This window comes from Ovis aries, chromosome 3, assembly GCF_016772045.2.
Source record: "Ovis aries strain OAR_USU_Benz2616 breed Rambouillet chromosome 3, ARS-UI_Ramb_v3.0, whole genome shotgun sequence".
In the NCBI taxonomy this organism is placed as follows: Eukaryota; Metazoa; Chordata; class Mammalia; order Artiodactyla; family Bovidae; genus Ovis; species Ovis aries.
In genome coordinates, this window is record NC_056056.1 from 12,814,602 (window position 1) to 12,832,576 (window position 17,975).

The 17,975-nt window shown below is 39.2% G+C and overlaps 2 protein-coding genes across 5 annotated transcripts in view; both read left to right on the forward strand.

Annotated features, from left to right (window-relative positions):
- The first annotated feature begins 312 nt into the window (after positions 1 to 312).
- Positions 313 to 8,003, forward strand: ZBTB6 (zinc finger and BTB domain containing 6). Of its 2 annotated transcripts, none has more exons than XM_042245735.2 (2): positions 313 to 862; positions 1,595 to 8,003. In XM_042245735.2, the coding sequence occupies exon 2, from the start codon at positions 1,604 to 1,606 to the stop codon at positions 2,876 to 2,878; it is 1,275 nt and encodes a 424-aa protein (XP_042101669.1). In that variant the 5' UTR covers positions 313 to 862; positions 1,595 to 1,603; the 3' UTR covers positions 2,879 to 8,003. The 2 variants fall into 2 exon arrangements, with proteins under 2 accessions (XP_042101669.1, XP_004005704.1); XM_004005655.5 differs by having other exon boundaries at positions 313 to 385.
- A 2,036-nt stretch (positions 8,004 to 10,039) lies between these two features.
- The window catches only part of RC3H2 (ring finger and CCCH-type domains 2), a 53,217-nt gene continuing 45,281 nt past the window's right edge, over positions 10,040 to 17,975 (forward strand). For all 3 annotated transcript variants that reach the window (XM_027966467.2, XM_027966469.2, XM_027966468.2), the window contains exons 1-2: positions 10,040 to 10,213; positions 16,948 to 17,245. In XM_027966467.2, coding sequence (XP_027822268.1) covers positions 17,015 to 17,245 — 231 coding nt within the window. In that variant the 5' untranslated portion in view covers positions 10,040 to 10,213; positions 16,948 to 17,014. The remainder of the gene's footprint in view (positions 10,214 to 16,947; positions 17,246 to 17,975) is intronic.

Consider the following 17,975-nt stretch of genomic DNA (forward strand, 5'->3'; position numbering starts at 1 on the left):
AGGGTAAGCAAAGGATCCGGTCCCTAATAATCCAGGAGGGTCTCCTGGGATCCCTGCGCTGGGTACTCCGACAGATGCGCTATACTACAACTTCACAACCCGTTTGCCATTCGGATGTTGAGAACTCACGGAGCGAACCGGCTCGAGTGCCGAAAGTGGGACAGGAGAGATGGGATTCGAGGGAATTCCGGGGTCTGTCATCCCAGTCGCGGGAGCAGTGAGGAAGGAAGACTGTCTCAGGATGTCCTTCCGGGACACCCAGGGGGCCCCAGTGAGGAACGAAGCTAGTTGACCCCGGATGTGTTTCCTCCCAGGCTGGCCTCCCCCCCACCTTCCGGCCGGAGCCGCCGCTACCGCGGAAAGCTTGACTCTGGTTTCTGAGTCGGTGAGTGAGTGCCCTGGAGTCTCGCGGGTGGGGAAGCCTGAGGCGGAAGCAGGGGAGCAGGAGGGCAGCAGCGAGGCGCGACCGGGGAGCGGCTGAAATGCTGCTGCAGGCACTTGGCCGTCAGGACCTTGGTCCTGGCGGTTTGGCTCGAGAAGACCTGTGTCACGAACTAGAGGATCATCCAGGCCGGTGTGATCCGAGTTCAGTTCAACAGATATTCCCGCAGCTGCCTCTGCTCTGTTCCAGCCACCATGCTCGCTGCAGGACCTCAAATGAACTAGGCTCCTTTTCATGATGTTCTGGATACTACTGACTCTGTCGGGAGACGGGAGGAGAAGTCTTATTTGATTTGAGCCTTATGCCAGATCACTAGCTGGAAGCGCGAATATAACGTACAAAGATGTAATTGGGTCTTCTTGTCTGAGCAGTGGTGAAAATCTAAATATAAGCAGCTTCAATGTAAGAGATTGAGGAAAGGTAAAGCCGTAACGTTGGTGAAGGCCAAATAATGAAGGATCTTGTATTTGCTAAGAAGGTTAGACTGTCCTGCAGATGGAGGAGAATCATGGAAGATTTAAAGCAGAAAAGAAAAATACAAAAATTTTAAAAGTTCTAAAAGATGTAAATCTGATGGCTTTTAGGAGGGTAGTTTGTAATGTAGGAGACTGGCATCAAGGAGGCTGCAGTGGTCCAGATATGCAGAAGGAAGGACCTGCTTACCTGGAGGTCCAGGTGATGAGGAGTTAGGAAGTTTGGTGATTATATTAAGGATTCTAATTTGGGAAACTGTTAAGTCCACTTAGTAGTGGCCCCTAACAATGTCCTTGTCCACAAGGCACATAGAGTTTAGCCAAAGAGAAAAGCATAAAAACTGTTGAGTACAATTCCATGTAATAAATGCTGTATGTAACATAAACAGTCTGCCATGAAAAATGTTTAATGTACAAATAAAAGTAGAACAATGAACAAAAAAAAATGCTGTAAGAACAGATTTTTTAAAATGTGCCACAAGATCATAGAGAAATGCATTTTATTTTTCTGGATTTTGAGGTGGTTGCCCTAGGGGTTCAGTCTTAGCACACAGATTAGAATTTGAGTTATCTTCTACCTAATTTAGGTTTAGGATTTGGGGATGATTTCTTTTTGCTATCACAATGTAGGAAAACCACTCCGATCCTTACACCCATGTTTATGTTTTATTTTGCTTAGATTGTGACCATGGCTGCCGAGTCTGATGTTCTGCACTTCCAGTTTGAACAACAAGGAGATGTAGTCTTGCAGAAAATGAATCTCTTGAGGCAGCAGAATTTATTTTGTGATGTGTCAATTTATATTAATGACACTGAGTTCCAGGGGCACAAGGTGATTTTAGCTGCTTGCTCCACCTTTATGAGAGATCAGTTTTTACTCACGCAGTCAAAACATGTCAGAATCACCATCTTGCAGAGTGCAGAAATTGGCAGAAAATTGTTGCTCTCTTGCTACACTGGAGCACTTGAAGTTAAAAGGAAAGAGCTTTTGAAATATTTGACTGCTGCCAGTTACCTTCAGATGGTTCACATTGTGGAAAAGTGCACAGAAGCTTTGTCAAAGTATTTGGAAATTGATCTTTCTATGAAAAATAACAATCAGCATGTTGACCTGTGTCAATCCTCTGATCCAGATGTTAAGAATGAAGATGAAAATTCAGATAAAGACTGTGAGATCATTGAAATTTCAGAAGATAGTCCTGTAAACATAGATTTCCATGTTAAAGAAGAGGAAAGCAACATTTTACAGTCTACAGTAGAGAGCTTGACAGCAGAGAGAGAGGAAATGAGATCACCAGAGCTGTCTTCAGTAGACATGGGTTTTAAAGACAATGAAATTCGTATCCTCCATGTGGAATCTATCAGTACTGGGGGTGTAGAAGATGGAAAGTTTTCACAGCCTTGTACCTCTTCAAAAGCAAGCATGTATTTCCCAGAAACACAGCATTCACTGATCAATTCTACAGTTGAGAGCAGAGTGACAGAAGTTCCTGGGAATCAAGATCAAGGCTTATTTTGTGAGAACACTGAAGGAAATCATGGTCCAGTGAATGAGATTCAGAATCTAGAGGACGCTTTTTCCCTGAGGCACCAGTGCCCCCGGTGCCCTCGAGGGTTTCTTCATGTTGAGAACTACCTGCGCCACCTTAAGATGCATAAGTTGTTCTTGTGCTTACAGTGTGGGAAAACATTTACACAAAAGAAAAATCTCAACAGGCACATTCGAGGGCACATGGGCATACGGCCCTTTCAGTGTACTGTGTGCCTGAAGACATTTACTGCGAAAAGCACACTTCAGGACCACTTGAATATACACAGTGGGGATCGGCCATACAAATGCCACTGTTGTGACATGGATTTCAAGCACAAATCTGCCCTCAAAAAGCATTTAACCTCTCTCCATGGCAGAAGCAGTGGTGAAAAACTACCCAGGCATGATCTGGAAAAGCAAAACCTACTGTAACTAGAACCACACCTTATTATGTAAGCTGAATATCATTCTGTTGGGCAAGTCTTTATAGAAATGCAGCATTTGTAATATTGCATTTCAACCCCCATCTTTAGATCTTATTTTTGGTCTACCTATACGTGTTATGACTTCTCTTTCACTTTTCACTTTCATGCATTGGAGAAGGAAATGGCAACCCACTCTATTGTTCTTGCCTGGAGAATCCCAGGGACGAGGGAGCCTGGTGGGCTGCCGTCTATGGGGTCGAACAGGGTCGGACACGACTGAAGCAACGCAGCAGCAGCAGCAGCAGCAGCAGCAGCAGCACACGTGTTATTCTTTCTGAACTTGTACTACCAGTTCCAAAGTGTGGGAGACATGATAAAGCTGATAGGATGCTGTCTTGTCTCAAGCATTATATATAAATCTCAGTGGTTTATCTCAAGAAATAGTGTTCCTCTTAAATATTCTTGACTCTATTGACAGAGGATCCAACAGTGTTTCCAGATTCTGATTTCAGATCCCTAGATAATGGATATAGGTGTACAATCCAACGATACCGTAACTTTTAATAAATTAGGATACTGAGAAGAGGAAAAAAATTTAAAGCATACTATTATTCATTATTAGTCATTTTAACAACAGGTAGGACTAGTGAATTTTTTTTAATGAATTGTATTGGAAATTCTAAACTAAATACCATGATACCTATTGTTTTAAACTGTAAAGGAACACCATTCAAATTCACTTGGAAGTAGCAGAATTTCCTTATACATAAAGTTAATATTCCTTACAATAGTATTTCCATGAGTTGTTAGTATATATATTTTAGAATGATTTAATTAGGCCCAGGTTTCTTGATTTTAATATGGTGACATTTAATAACTTTGTGGCCAGTAAAATTATATCAGTGGCATGAAGCTCTAAGGTATTTGTTATGTTTTCTTCTTGAAATTTATCTCGTTAGTTAACATACAGTAAAATTGACTTGTTTTTGGTGTACAGTTTTATGAATGTTTCTGTATGTACAGAGTTATGCAGCCACCACTGCAATCAGGATGCAGGACATTCCATCACCCTCCAAGACTTCCGTATGCTTCGCCTTTGTAGTCACTCCTCCTCCTAGCACTAAACCCAGGCACCAGTTCTCCATTTTTATAATTTTGCCTTTTCTGAAATACCATGAATGGAATCTTATAGTATGTTCCCTTTTGAGATGCTATTGTCACTCAAGTTTAATGCCTTTGATATTCATCTATGTTGCTGTATCAGTACATTCCTTTTTTTTTTTTTTTTATGTTGAATTGGCAGTATATATTAGTTTTCTTACTATCACTAGATGAACGGTTTGGGTAACTCCAATACTTTGGCCACCTGATGTGGGAAGAGCTGACTCACTGGAAAAGACTCTGATGCTGGGGAAAGATTGAAGGCGGGAGGAGAAGGGGACGACAGAGGATGAGATGGTTGGCTGGCATCACTGACTCAATGGACATGAGTTTGGGTAAATTCCAGAAGTTGTTGATGGACAGGGACGCCTGGTGTGCTGTGGTTCATAGGTTTGCAAAGAGTAGGACATGACTGAGCAATTGAACTGAAGCTATTCGTGTTCTTTTTTTTTTTTTTTTAAGTTAATTTATTTAGGCTGCACCTGGTCTTATTTGAGGCACATGAGACCTAGTTGTGGCATGTGGAGTGTTGGTTGTGGCATGCAGAATCCTTAGTTATATCCTCTTGACTTTCTTGCCAAGATGTCCAGGTTGGCCTTTTTCTTTCTTGCCGGACTAGAGGCCGATAGGAGGACTTGACGCCTTCTTCTTGGGGGCTTTGGGCAGCAAGTCCTGGCTGCTGTTAACTATTGCTGGGGTTGCTCAGGGCCATCCTGCAAGCCTTTTGAGTGACACATGTCCTTGAGGTCCTTGTGGCCAGCAGAGCCCCTTTGTGCAGCTGATTCAGCTAAAGAGACCATGGGGAGGAGGGAGCCGAGGTTCCACACTTTATGGCCTTCCTGTCATCCTGTACCTCATGAAACTGTAAGCTTTGAAGGCTTTTCATGTAGTACTGCCAGTCGGCTTTTCTGGGGGCATGTCTACACTGCAAGCCTGTGTGCCATGAGGAACCTGGCATCTAGGACCCTGCACAAGTCGGGTTGTGAAGGGAAAGCCCTAAGCCTCGTCTGGTCCTGTTCAGCTCTCAAGGTTTCCAGGTTTGGTCTTAGTTGATCCCTATCATGCTGCCTTTCTTCTAACTGCCTTTTTGTATTTTCCACTTCTCGTAGGAGACTTCTCTGCCAGAGCCGCCATTCTCTCTTTGAGATAAAGCTGAAGCCTTTTTTTAGATTCTGAAAACATATCAACAGTTCTAACAGACATTTATTATGTTCCTCATTCATTTTTTTCTCTCTGCCTTGCTTTGGAGAGCATGGCCACCCTCTGACCAACTCTGCCTCCCCCTTGGGGAGCATCTCTGCTATCCACAGGGTCTGCTGCAGCTTCTGCTCTGCCAGTTCCAGGAGTTCCTGCAACTGGTGGTTTTCAGCCTCAATTTCAGGAACACCTCGTTGCAGTTTTGTGCTCACTTCCTTAGATTTGATGAGGTCTTCTCTGGCAGTGTACAGATCTTCTTCCAGCTCTGTCACGTGAGTTGAGAGGACTGCCAGGCGCTCCCTCATCTGGCTCTTCCCTTTTGACTACTTGTCTGTGATTTCTTGGAGCTCCATGAATATAGTGGGGTCGTCCTCATGAGAATCATCAGAAGATCTCCACAGAGATCAGGTTCCTGCAGGTCTCTGCCATCACACCCTTGTACAAGGCCCTCTAAGCAGAGTCCAGGCATTCCCACTTTTGAAGGAATTCAATGGCCATGTCCTCAAAGGTCAACCGTTCCTGAGAAAAAGCCATTCCAGACTCCAGTTTTTTCCTTTTCCATAGGCTACGTGAGTCTTTGGAAATTTATCTTGAAAGTTTGAAAGATGTTGTTTATTGCTTAGAATCAACATACCCCTTCCTGTGCACAACTATACATACATGGATGACCTCACCATGTGGAATAGACAGTCCTCTGCTGCCCACAGTCACAAGAGGGATTCAGCACAGCAAACTCACAGAGACCAACAAGTGAGGTTTCCGACACTTCCCTTCAGATCAGGCTCGCCTGGGAGTTTCCTGGTGGCCTAGTGAATGGTTAGGATTCTGAGCTCTGTTATGGCCTAGGTTCAATTCCTGGTGAGGAAACAGGTCCCGCCAGCCAAAAAACTTTCCTCTATATAAGAAGAGGAGGATAAGGCACTCAGGCCTGGAATAAGTCAGAGCAGTAATGGCAACGTCTGATTTACTTGAGGCAGAGGACCAGATACTGGGATTTGAGGTCCCTGGAGGGTTCCACATCAACCCGAAGTATAGCGGGGTACCATGCAGCACAAATTTACATTAGAAGCCCTCCTTAAGTGTTTTATTCCATATTTTCAGAAATGTGCCAAAAGCAAAACCAGGATGTGTGGTTATTTTATCAAGAGTAATATTAAGATGGTGTCAATGAGACATGGCTTTCTAATATCCCTGTCTGCATGTAATACAAAATGTTTTGTTGTTATAACAAGATTTAAACAAACTGCAGGGCAAATCATACTTTCTAAAACACAGGAACTACTTTTAGTAAAGAAGCCTGACTGGATACATCTTATTTAAAGATGTTCTGTTCCTCCTCCACTCACCTGAGCTTTATATAGAATTTCTGCTACGTTTAGTTTCTGCAGGGCTTCCCTTGTGGCTCAGTCGGTAAAGCATCTGCCTACAATGCGGGAGACCCGGGTTCGATCCCTGGGTTGGGAAGATCCTCTGGAGAAGGAAATGGCGACCCACTCCAGTACTCTTGCCTGGAAAATCCCATGGATGGAGGAGCCTGGTAGGCTACAGTCTATGGGGTCACAAAGAGTCGGACACAACTGAGTGACTTCACTCACTTTAGTTTCTGTGGAAGCCCTTTCACATTTTAAAATGTAATATACTTTGTACCATTTAATGTATTTTGTGATGAATCACGTTGATTGTATAAGTGTTAAGTATCCTTTTTGTGATGCTTTGTGAAAAATAAATTCTTTATAGATTTTTAACTCTGGGAAAGATTTTAAATAATCCAGCTCTCATATTGGATAAGAAAAACAACTTCATAACATCCAGGTCACCTCTCCTTGAGCTTTCCATAAGTTTATATGTAAAATGACAACTTCGATTTTGACAAAGTAAGATCATTTCCAGGTCTAAAATTCTTTGATTTTATATGTAAATCTTCCTGAATTTCTAAGGACAGAGAAGATGGAAAAGCCAGGGAGGAGAGTTTTGTGTCTTTATGAATGTTGCTACTTGAGTACTCCATTGGAGGGAGAATTTTTCTGAATTAAACTTTTTCTTCCACTGGAGAATTTGATAGCACAATGTTCAGTTTTCTTTCTCATTTGACCTATGATTGGCCATTTTTAGGCATGAGAACATTTTCCTTTCAGAAATACTTTATGATTAAAGTACTCTTATTTTTGCTTCCTAGAATGAAGTTTTGTGGGGGAGGGATGGAGATGAGAGGGAGAGTAAAAGAATAGAAATAAACTTTTTTGTTTTTTAGAAATTGGTATCTATCTTTGATGTTTGAAAAAAGTAATGGTTGTACTATGTTTTTGCTTTATGTGTGCCTTGTAAAATTCTTGTGAAATTTTTTGTAAGCTCTTTGAGACTTGCTTATGGGGGCAGGGCTGTTTTGTGAAAGTGATGGCTGTTATTTATTATTATTTATTCCTGTTCACTAGCACAGAGTGATCTCAGGTCATTCCTGGGGGAGTGTATGCTTGCATGATGTATCTAAACAATTTCAGGAAAATGAAATCATTTTTTAAAATGCAAAGTAAAGTATGGCAACATAAAATGTTGAATTTATTCATCGAAAACGTTCACTTTTAGTTCTTTGTGGTTTCTGGTATGATGGGAAAAGTATGCAGTGTTTTGGTTCAGCTTCTTCATTTACTGGATTTATGTATAAAAGATCTTGGAGAGACAGTTGTTAGTTTGGTGTAAAAGAAAATCCTTGCCCTTTTCCCCTGGATGTATATATGTTTACATAAGAAATAATAAACTGGAAATGAGAATGGGAAGCTTTGTCTTTTGTCTAATCTGTGAATTTTAAAGAAGGAAACTATTTTTCCTGGATATTCATTTAGTCATTCAACAAATACTTAGTCCTTACAACGTATACCTGTATTAGAAGTTAGGTATACAGACAAAATCCCTACTCTCATGAAACATATTGTACTGGAGGTTCAGTTCAGTCGCTCAGTCGCGTTGGACTCTTTGCAACTCCATGAACCACAGCACACCAGGCCTCCCTGTCCATCACCAGCTCCCGGAGTCCACCTAAACCCATGTCCATTGAGTCAGTGATGTCATCCAACCATCTTATCCTCTGTTGTCCCCTTCTCCTCCTGCCCTCAATCTTTCCCAGCATCAGGGTCTTTTGCAATGAGTCAGTTCTTTGCATCAGGTGGCCAAAGTATTGGCGTTTCAGAGGTAGACAGACACTAAACAAATAATTAAAACCAATATACTATGTCAGATTTTAAAAATGGAATTGGAGAAAATAAACCAGGTGTAGGTGGTGCTAGGGAAGGAGAATTGGAATTGAAATTTTGATTGTGATCAGGTCACCTGTGAAAAATCTCACCACATTATCACATACCACTGATGAGTGGCATGAAAAAAAAATGTACATATATATCTCTAGTTGAAAACAGTGAACCAAATGAATCATTGTTGGGAACCTTTCTCTTGGTTTGGCATATATTTCATAAAGAGAAGAGAATGAAAGGGATAAAAATGCATGTAAGAAAATCTTTGTTGTGGCCAATATTTTTTTGAAAACTGATTTTTTTTGGTCATTTGGACAATAATAAGCATATATATTTAAATTCATTATAGTTTATAAGTTCTTTTCCATCTGTCTTCTAATTTGTGGGGGATTTACTTCCATAAATAGGACTTCCCTGGTGGCTCAGTCGGTAAAGCATCTTGCTTACAATGCGGGAGACGTGGGTTCGATCCCTGGGTAAGGAAGATCCTCTGGAGAAGGAAATGCCAACCCACTCCAGTACTCTTGCCTGGAAAATCCCATGGACAGAGGAGCATGGTGGGCTACAGTCCATGGGGTCGCAAAAAGTCGGACATGACTGAGCGACTTAACTCACTTCCATAAACACTTTTGTTGGATGTCTGGTTTCACATTGTATAGTGCCTTAAATTTAATTAAAATTCACGGCTATTTTCTTAATCTGTTTTTCAGTTTCTCAACAGTAAGAGTACATTGTATCTTTTAGGAATATTTAGATGACATGAAACAAAATAGTAAGATTAAAATATTTATTACCTAACTCAGGACCTGCCACATGGTACTAATGCCACAGGTCCATTAATGTTATTTCCCTGATCTCTATTCCTAGCCTGCTTCTTCATCTATAAAAACAATAAATTCTACCTTACAGTTTACCATGAACAAATCCTTCAACAAATATTTGAGATAGTAATGCCAGAATCTGATTGAATTTTGACTTCTGCCAGCTTCTGAAGGATTCCGAATTCTCTAAAAAAAAGAGATAAGGTGTTATGCCAGGCAAAGAATGCTTGTTTTTATTTTTTAAATAGGGAGCTTGCTTGACACTTCGGTGCAGCGCCTTGGGGGATTCGGTCAGCATTTGATTATGGGAGAGTCAGTACAATACAATATAGATGCATCAGATTATGCTCTATCCATACCACACCTTCCACAAGGTGAGTCAGACTCTGGCTCAAACCAGAGTCTAGAGGCTGGCTCGAGGCGTTTATGAATGTACAGAGAGTTTCCCATCAACCCCTTTGGCTTGCCAGGTCTCCTAACAACACCTCCCACAGTCCTCCAGGGTTCTCTGGTCACGTGATAGGGGTGGTTCAGTCGACAAGAGGAAAGCGGATGCGCAGTCCAGGTGGCGGGGGTTGCTACTGTTCTCTTCCACCTCCCCAACTCCCGGTCATGCGTGATCTCGCGTGAGGTGGGGAGTATCTTCTCGCGAGAGCTAGGTCGGGATCCCTCCAGGTCCGCCTCCGTGGTGAGGAGGGGGAGGAGGAGAAGGAGGCGGAGGCGGAGGGAGGAGGAGGAGGCCCCGTCGCGGCCTCCGCCGCCGCCAACGGGGCTGTCCCTGTAGCTCCCGATGGAGTTTGAGGTCGTGAAGCCGCCGCCGAGCTCTGCCCCGGCGAGACGAGGCGCCTCCGTCGCCGAGCCGCGCGGTCGCGGGGCCCCCGGGAGCGGCCCTTAGCGACCCCACCCGGGCCCCCTCAGGTAGGGCGGGGGCGGGCACGATGCGGCTCGGGCCCCAGTCCGGGTCCTCGGTCCCCGGCGGTCGGGCGGGAGACTGGTCTCAACCCGTGGCCTCTGTGTTGTTGTCTCCGATGCTCCGAGGGTTGGTAACTGAGGGCCGCACCTGACACCCGGACGGGGCCCGGAGTCCCGGGCCGGAGGAGGCCCCTCGCCCCGGTAGGGCTTTTTAGTACCTAGCGCCTGGCGCAAATGGCCACCTCCCTTCGACAGCGGCCGGGGGGACGCTTCAGCCCCTAAGGAACCCATCCAAGCGAAGGGCAGGCTTCTTTCTCCCTTCTCTACACCAGTTAGTAAGAGTGGGGTTGGAGGTGGTCCTCGAAACCAAGTCCTCTCCTAGCTTTTCGGCTCTCTGCCCTGGGGCTTCCCGAGATGCAGGGATGGTGGAAGCGACTGAGTGTTAAATAGGGACCCCGGCCAAACAATGCCCTGGGAGGGCTTAACCTCCTGGGAGGGAGAGGGCCCGACCTGAGTGGTTGCAGAGTGGTGGTGACGGAGCAATGGCATGAAACAGCCAGGGAATTCTGCTATGGTTTTCTTCTTTCCCTGTTCATTTTTCCTTCTTGGGGAAGCCTCTTAAGGAGACTCTTCCACCATCTTAGAAGAATGGTAGAAAGCATCTTTGTTTCTCTGAAGCAGCTCTACTTTTCTCTGTTCTTAGCTTTCAGGAAGGGAGAAGATGGGGGTAGGTAGCTGTCATTTCCATCCTTGGAATCACAGAACAGTTTAAGATACCGGCAGACAGAACCTTGACATCAAAATAGTCTCAAATAATCACTGACATAAAGTAGATCTCATTTCATGATTCCTACCCTCCTTTTTTTTTTTTTTTTTAAATAACCACCTAGGTTCCCTTTTAATTCCTATTCTCCCCTTAGCTAGGCCCCTTCTTTTTAATTCCTGTTCTCCTCCCACTAGCTGTGATTAGAATGACTTTGTATCCCACCTAAAGTGTTTAAGTAATCTTTTTTCCATTTTTGTATTTGTCAAACTTTTAAGTTCCGGTAGGAACTTTTGAGTAACCTGAGAAAGTTAATGTTGCTACACTAAATTGATACACTCGAAAGCAGAGAAAGAAATATTTTAGTTAGCTTTTGTGCAGCCTGTTTATAGTTAAGCATACAAATTTAGTTGTGGGTTCTTGAAACAGTAAGACAAGTTCATGGATTTTTAAAAATCTGTGTAAAGAGCTACACCACTGTTCTAGCATAACATCCTTTTCTTATGTTGTTTACTTCCACATTCAGTTCTTGAAGAAGTCGATGCCATTGCATCCTGTCAAAGACCATCTTTCAGTATTGCCATTTTTGTTGATTTGGAAATTGACGTTTTCCAAGTTTTTAGAGTTTGGAAAATAGGTGGAAGGATAAAATATTAAACATATATTTTAGACATGTTTATAAAAAAGCAGATCTTATAATTCAAATGTGCACCTATTTGAGAACTTAATTGCAGTCATGTTCATTAGTGGATTCTTTGAGTTATTCTTAATCTATTATTACTGTTGGGTTAACCTGACATGTAAGACTTATGTCCTTTGTTCATATGTTTAATTATTTCACTTTGTGCTTTTGTAATTTGCTGTGTATTCCAGTTTGAGAAAGTGAAAAAAAAAATTCTTTTGGGAGGGAAAGCATTTTTGTTCCCATGGAATTTTATATTCGGGAATAACAACTTTTGCATTGTATGCAATATCAAAGAAGGCTAAATAAACTTACAATCAGATCTCATTATAATAAGTACTTGTTTATAGTTTTGTTTGAAATAGATTGAAGTTTCATTTTCTGTTGATGGGAAAATGGAAGCATCTAGTAAAATAAAGCTAGCTGAAAATTTAGAATAATGTTGTAAACCTAGCCTCATGAATGTTAAGTAACATCTTTATGATCCTCAAGTTTTCTAGTTTTATGAAAACCTTCCTAAGTGTAGATATTGCTTTAACCTCACATTTTTGATAAAAGTTAGTTTTGATTATTACTTTGTAAGTACTCTAGAGTCGCACTGTCCAGTACTAGCTAATAGCTACATGTGGCACTTGAGCACTTGAAATGTGGCTGGTGTGAATTGAGATGTGCCATAAATGTAAAATACATGTTAGGTTTTGAGACTTAGTCCAAAAAATAAAAAGAATTTATAATTTCTTACATTGATTACATGTTGAAATGATATTTTGGATAAATTGGGTTAAATAAATTATCATTAAAATTAATTTCACGTGTTTTTCCCTGCCTTATTGTGACTACTAGATATTTTAAGTTACTTGTGACTCACATTATATTTCTACTGGACAGTACTGTTCTAGAGTATCCCTACTCTTCCAAGAAATAAATCATCTGAATAGAAGTAGACACATGAAAGCCAAAAATTTCCTGGTAGATTATCTTCTTATAATCAGAATAACCAAAAGGCTAAAGACTTTGATGATGTGATGAGTAAAGTTATACGGTGGTCATTGTTTAATAGGCATAAGGGAGTAAGTTCTGTCTCAAGAAAGTATTTTTCAAGTTGTCATGACTAAAGTAGTAAAACTTTATTGGTTATATTAATTAAAATAGAAAATTATCCCTTTACTGTTCTAATAGAAGGCATTGAAAATGAAGTGTCATACTTATTAAAAAACTGAGTTCAATAACATAGTGGATTTTAGAAGTAAAACTTGGGTCATGTCTTTTCTAACATACACTAAAGCACATATAATAGCAGTCTTTAAAATGGTAATTCAGTTCCTTTTTTTCAGTTCTTTTCGTATGTTTGAATGCTGAGTTTTAGAACTTAGAGATTATTTTCATTGGTTTTGTTAGTTTTATGGAGTAAGATCTAAATTGTACCTATGATGCTTTAAATATAATTTTTTAAGTCCAGAACTCCTGTTTTTAAGGTTTCTGAATTGAGAAGTGCTGTTACAGTCCATTAAAGCAACTTAAATTTCTCACATGGGTGAACTAAAATGAAAACAATGAAATTGTTAATTAACAGACCTGAGCCCTAATGTTTACATCATGATAAAGAGAATTGTAAAATGCTTTATTTTTTTATTATACAGTAGTGAATGAGGCATAAACCTTAACCTGGTATTTTAAAATCGAGTTTCATAGTCCTGGACTACTTGTATGACATCATGGTAGACTAGTAACAGAAAATGAAAGTATTTAGCTGATAAGCAGTTCGTTTTTAATAAAACAATTTCTAATTTGCACCATACAAGAAATGTCTATTATTCTTCCTTTTTTATGAGTTTATATTCATAGCAAGGGAACTTATAGCCTGAAAACTTGAGTAAAAATTCATTTAAGGTCTCTCTCAGTGTTTCTCACTCCTAGGCTTTATCTTGTTATTCTCCTTCAGTTTTAGTAACTGAAATTAATACAAATAGTTTAATTTGAATTTAACTTGTTTTTATTAAGTAGTCCCTTTATATGTCTAGAGGTATGGGCTTTTAAAGCTATTTTATCTCTTAGACGATAAAGCGTCTGTCTAAAATGCGGGAGACCTGGGTTCGATCCCTGGGTCGGGAAGATCCCCTGGAGAAGGAAATGGCAATCCACTCCAGTACTATTGCTTGGAAAATCCCATGGACAAAGGAGCCTGGTAGGCTACAGTCCATGGGGTCGCAAAGAGTTGGGCACGACTGAGCGACTTCACTTATCTCAATTTGAGGTGTTTGGGGAGTATCTTTAGGATGGATACTTACTTCACTATTAAATATAAATGTTATTAGCAATTTAAATTTCCATAGATTCAAATAAATTGCTATGTATATCTTAGCTTGTCATGGTTCATTTAGATACTTTAAAAAAATAAATTGTAATGAATTTAAGTCTATTAAAAAATTGTAAAAACAGTAGGCTCTTTATCATTTTTGATAATTATAAAAATATTTTCTAGGTAGACATTTACTAAGTGCTTTTGAAAGGAATGAAAAGCCAGTTTTGTCATCACTAAACATTTTAGTGTTTTAGACAAAATTTTGTCTATTGTAATCAAGGCATCTAGAATATATTTACAGTGGTACTGAGGAAAAACATTTTAAAAGGTCAAATCATTTCTTATAAGGAAAGTTCAGTTTTAATTTTTCTGTCAGAAAGTTAAAATCTGACATATAACAGAAGAGAATTTGGCATATTTTTTTCTTTTTCTTTCAAAGATATTAATTTGATTTTTACTAGAAATTAAATTTTTCAGTATTATATGAAAACATCTGGTGTTCTTAAACCTAGTAACACATATGGGATATTATAAAACTATAAAGGGTATTCTGGAATAATTTGAAACACTTGAAAATTAGTAGGTGAAAATGGCATTGTTAATTCAGTTCAAAGTTAATGGCTTTTCACCGCCCCCCCCCCATTAACTTTAATGTAAAGCATTTCAGGATAATCTTGGAAAACTAAATAAGGAAAGAGTATTTGCTGCTAGTTTCCTATTACCCAGTGGCCCATGATACCCTAACCCACAGAATTAACATTTCCAAACAGGTGGTCATTATGAAGAAAATAGATGCAGTGACTTGCTTTGATAAACATTTTATCAGTTCAAGTCATTAGCTAGATTAGGACTCTCAGTACTAGATTTAACATAAAATTCATCCTTCCTTACAGGGCTTTTCCTTGTACAGTTGCACAGTCCAGAACACTGAACGTTAAAAATGTTGAGAATGGTTTCAAGGTGTGATGTGTTCACCTGCTTAGTCCTCTTCTCTAAAGTTGAAAGCAAACTGTTTTTAAGGTTGACGACATTGATAGATGTGGAAATGTGAGAGTGTAATGTGTAAAATAAATATAACTTGCAAAATTTGGCTAGTTTGAAAATAAAGTTATTATATACTTTACATTGGAGCTGTTTGAGGAAAAGTTTGTGTAGGGGGCTTTTTACTTGGCAACTTCGGTCTTTCATTTTTACCAAGATACATTTTAAAACCTTAGTTTTTGTGAACATAAAAGGCACAATAAAGATTAATAGAATACTTCATTTGGGCGTGGGGTTATTTGAGAATCAGTTACATACTTTTCTATCCTGAATCTTATTACATTTTTAAACATAATTTTTGTGGTACTCATATATTTGTGTTGGTAAACATTCTTATGGAATAAAAGTATTGGCTGTTTAATTGCCCTAAATACCTAGATTTCTTGTTCACCAGAGAGCCTCTGTCAGACTTATATAAGTTTTGAATTGGAAGATGAAGAAAACTTGTGAATGTAGTGTTCAAGTTAGATATCTAAAGATTTTAAATTAGATGTTTTGATACTGAATATTTTAGTTTATTAAAAATTATAGAACATTTTAATCTTAGGAATAAGAAAAGAATCACTGTCATTTTTCCCCCATGTACCTTTTAATCATATGCATATATAAAGGTAGAAATTTATGCAGTTGACCCTTGAATAATGTTGGGATTAATCCACATATAAATTATATTTGTCCATCCTATCTGTGGTTCCTCTGCATTTGTGGATTTAGTCAACGATGTACTATGTAGTACTGAGTATTTACTGTTGAAAAATACCTATGTGTAAGTAGACCTGGGTAGTTCAAGCCTATGTTGTTCAAGGGTCAACTGTATTTTGCTGTTTTTCTACTTAGAATTATTAGATAAGAATTTATTTTATTCTTCTACATCTTGCTCCTTAGACCTGATGGTTTTTGGTTTTGTGTGTGTGTGTGTGTGTGTGTGTGTGTGTGTGTGTGTATCACTGAATGGTATGTTTTGTCAAAAATATAGGGAACTACTTTCAATTCACCAGGCTTCCCTGGTGGCTCATAGACAGTAAAGCGTTTGCCTGCAGTGGGGGAGACCTGGGTTCGATCCCTGGGTTGAGAAGATTTCCTGGAGAAGGAAATGGCAACCCACTCCAGTATTCTTGCCTGAAAAATTCTATGGACGCCGGAGCCTGGTAGGGTACAGTCCATGGGGTCGCAAAGAGTTGGACATGACTGAGCCACTTCACTTCACATTCAATTCAAGATTTGTCATTTCTTCTTTTTTTTTTTTTTTTTTTAACTTTGGTACTATTATTTTAAGGTTGGCATTATTCATTTGTGGACAAACAACTTTGTCATTACAGTTTTCTTTCATACTTTTTTAGTGCCTTAGCCTCATAGTGAAGTCCTTACCAGAGAGTTCCTCTTTTGCGAAGCTGCCGACTTGAATCCTCAACTGATTTGGTCATTCAGGTGGCAAAGCTGTTCCTTCACTCCTGACTCATTGTGATTGTGTTTGGATCAATACTTCCAGAGTTCACTAACTCTTGGATCATAATACATTTGGTGGTAGTAGATATCCAAAGGAAACACTTTAAAAAATTAATTCTAAAAATGAAATAGTAAAAATTCTAAAAAATTCTAAAATTTTAAAATTTCATTTTTACGAAATGAAATTCTAAAAATGAAACTGTATTAATAGAAAGTTAATCTGCTTGTTTGATGTCATTAAGAAAAATACATGGAAGCTTTGATGAGCAACTGATATAAATATGTTTAGTTGAAAGGAACACTGTTAGGATACTGTTTCTAGCCACAAAGTTTTCAGAAATTTAATTAATCCAGCAAATAGATGTAAAGAAAAGATGTGAAAAGTGTATCGAATTGTTCAGAAGTGTTTTTTTACATTTTGAAGCTGTGATGGTTAACTTAAGCAGTTAACCCTTGAAAGGTGAATGATGAATATGTGGTTAATTCTTACTTTTGTCCATTTCCAGCTTACAAAACACTACACAGCAAAATAATGATCTGCTAGACTGCTAACCCGAGCATCCAGCTTCCACAATGCCTGTGCAGGCAGCTCAATGGACAGAATTTCTGTCCTGTCCAATCTGCTATAATGAATTTGATGAGAACGTGCACAAACCCATCAGTTTAGGTTGTTCACACACTGTTTGCAAGACCTGCTTGAATAAACTTCACCGAAAAGCTTGTCCTTTTGACCAGACTGCCATCAACACAGACATTGATGTGCTTCCTGTCAACTTCGCACTTCTCCAGTTAGTTGGAGCCCAGGTAACCTTTCAGGATTTTACTTATTTGATATAAGTAATAATTATAGAACTTTGTTCATTATGGGATACAAAATATGTTTAGGGATATTCAAGGCATAAAAAATACTCCGCATACCTGATTTGCATTATTCCATAAGTGATTTTCTTTAGATAATGTCATAAATCTTTATGCAAAACTAGAAATTCCATTTAGTTATATATGTCTTTGTATTCACTACTGTGGTCAACACTTAATGTTTTTAAGTGATTTTGGTGGATAAGAAACATTTTTGTACAAGCATGTATAAATATTTAGTCATTAGGTGATAGGAAAAGAAATATAATCAAAGCTTTAGCTGGAGATCAACCATCTAGATAGAACCCTTAAGTGGAGGTTTTTTGATTTTCCTTAAAACTTCGCTTGACTTTTAGGATGATGTTATAATAAGAAAATAGATCTATATAGGTATATATACATATATAAGATGGATATATAAAAAACTAATTTTTAGAGTGTCAGTAACAAATTCTGCAGTTTCTGCTTATGTGCATATGCTATAAAAATAACATTTCTTATTTATCATTTTACTGAATCAGCAAGACCCTAGATTTATAATAATTTCTATTTAATAAGGGCTTACTTCGTTTTAGGTATGCTGGTAAACAGTCCACATCTATTATTATCTTGTCATAGCTCTTCAGGTAGTTATTATTCCCATTTTACAGGTGAGGAGGAAGATGAAATTCTGTAC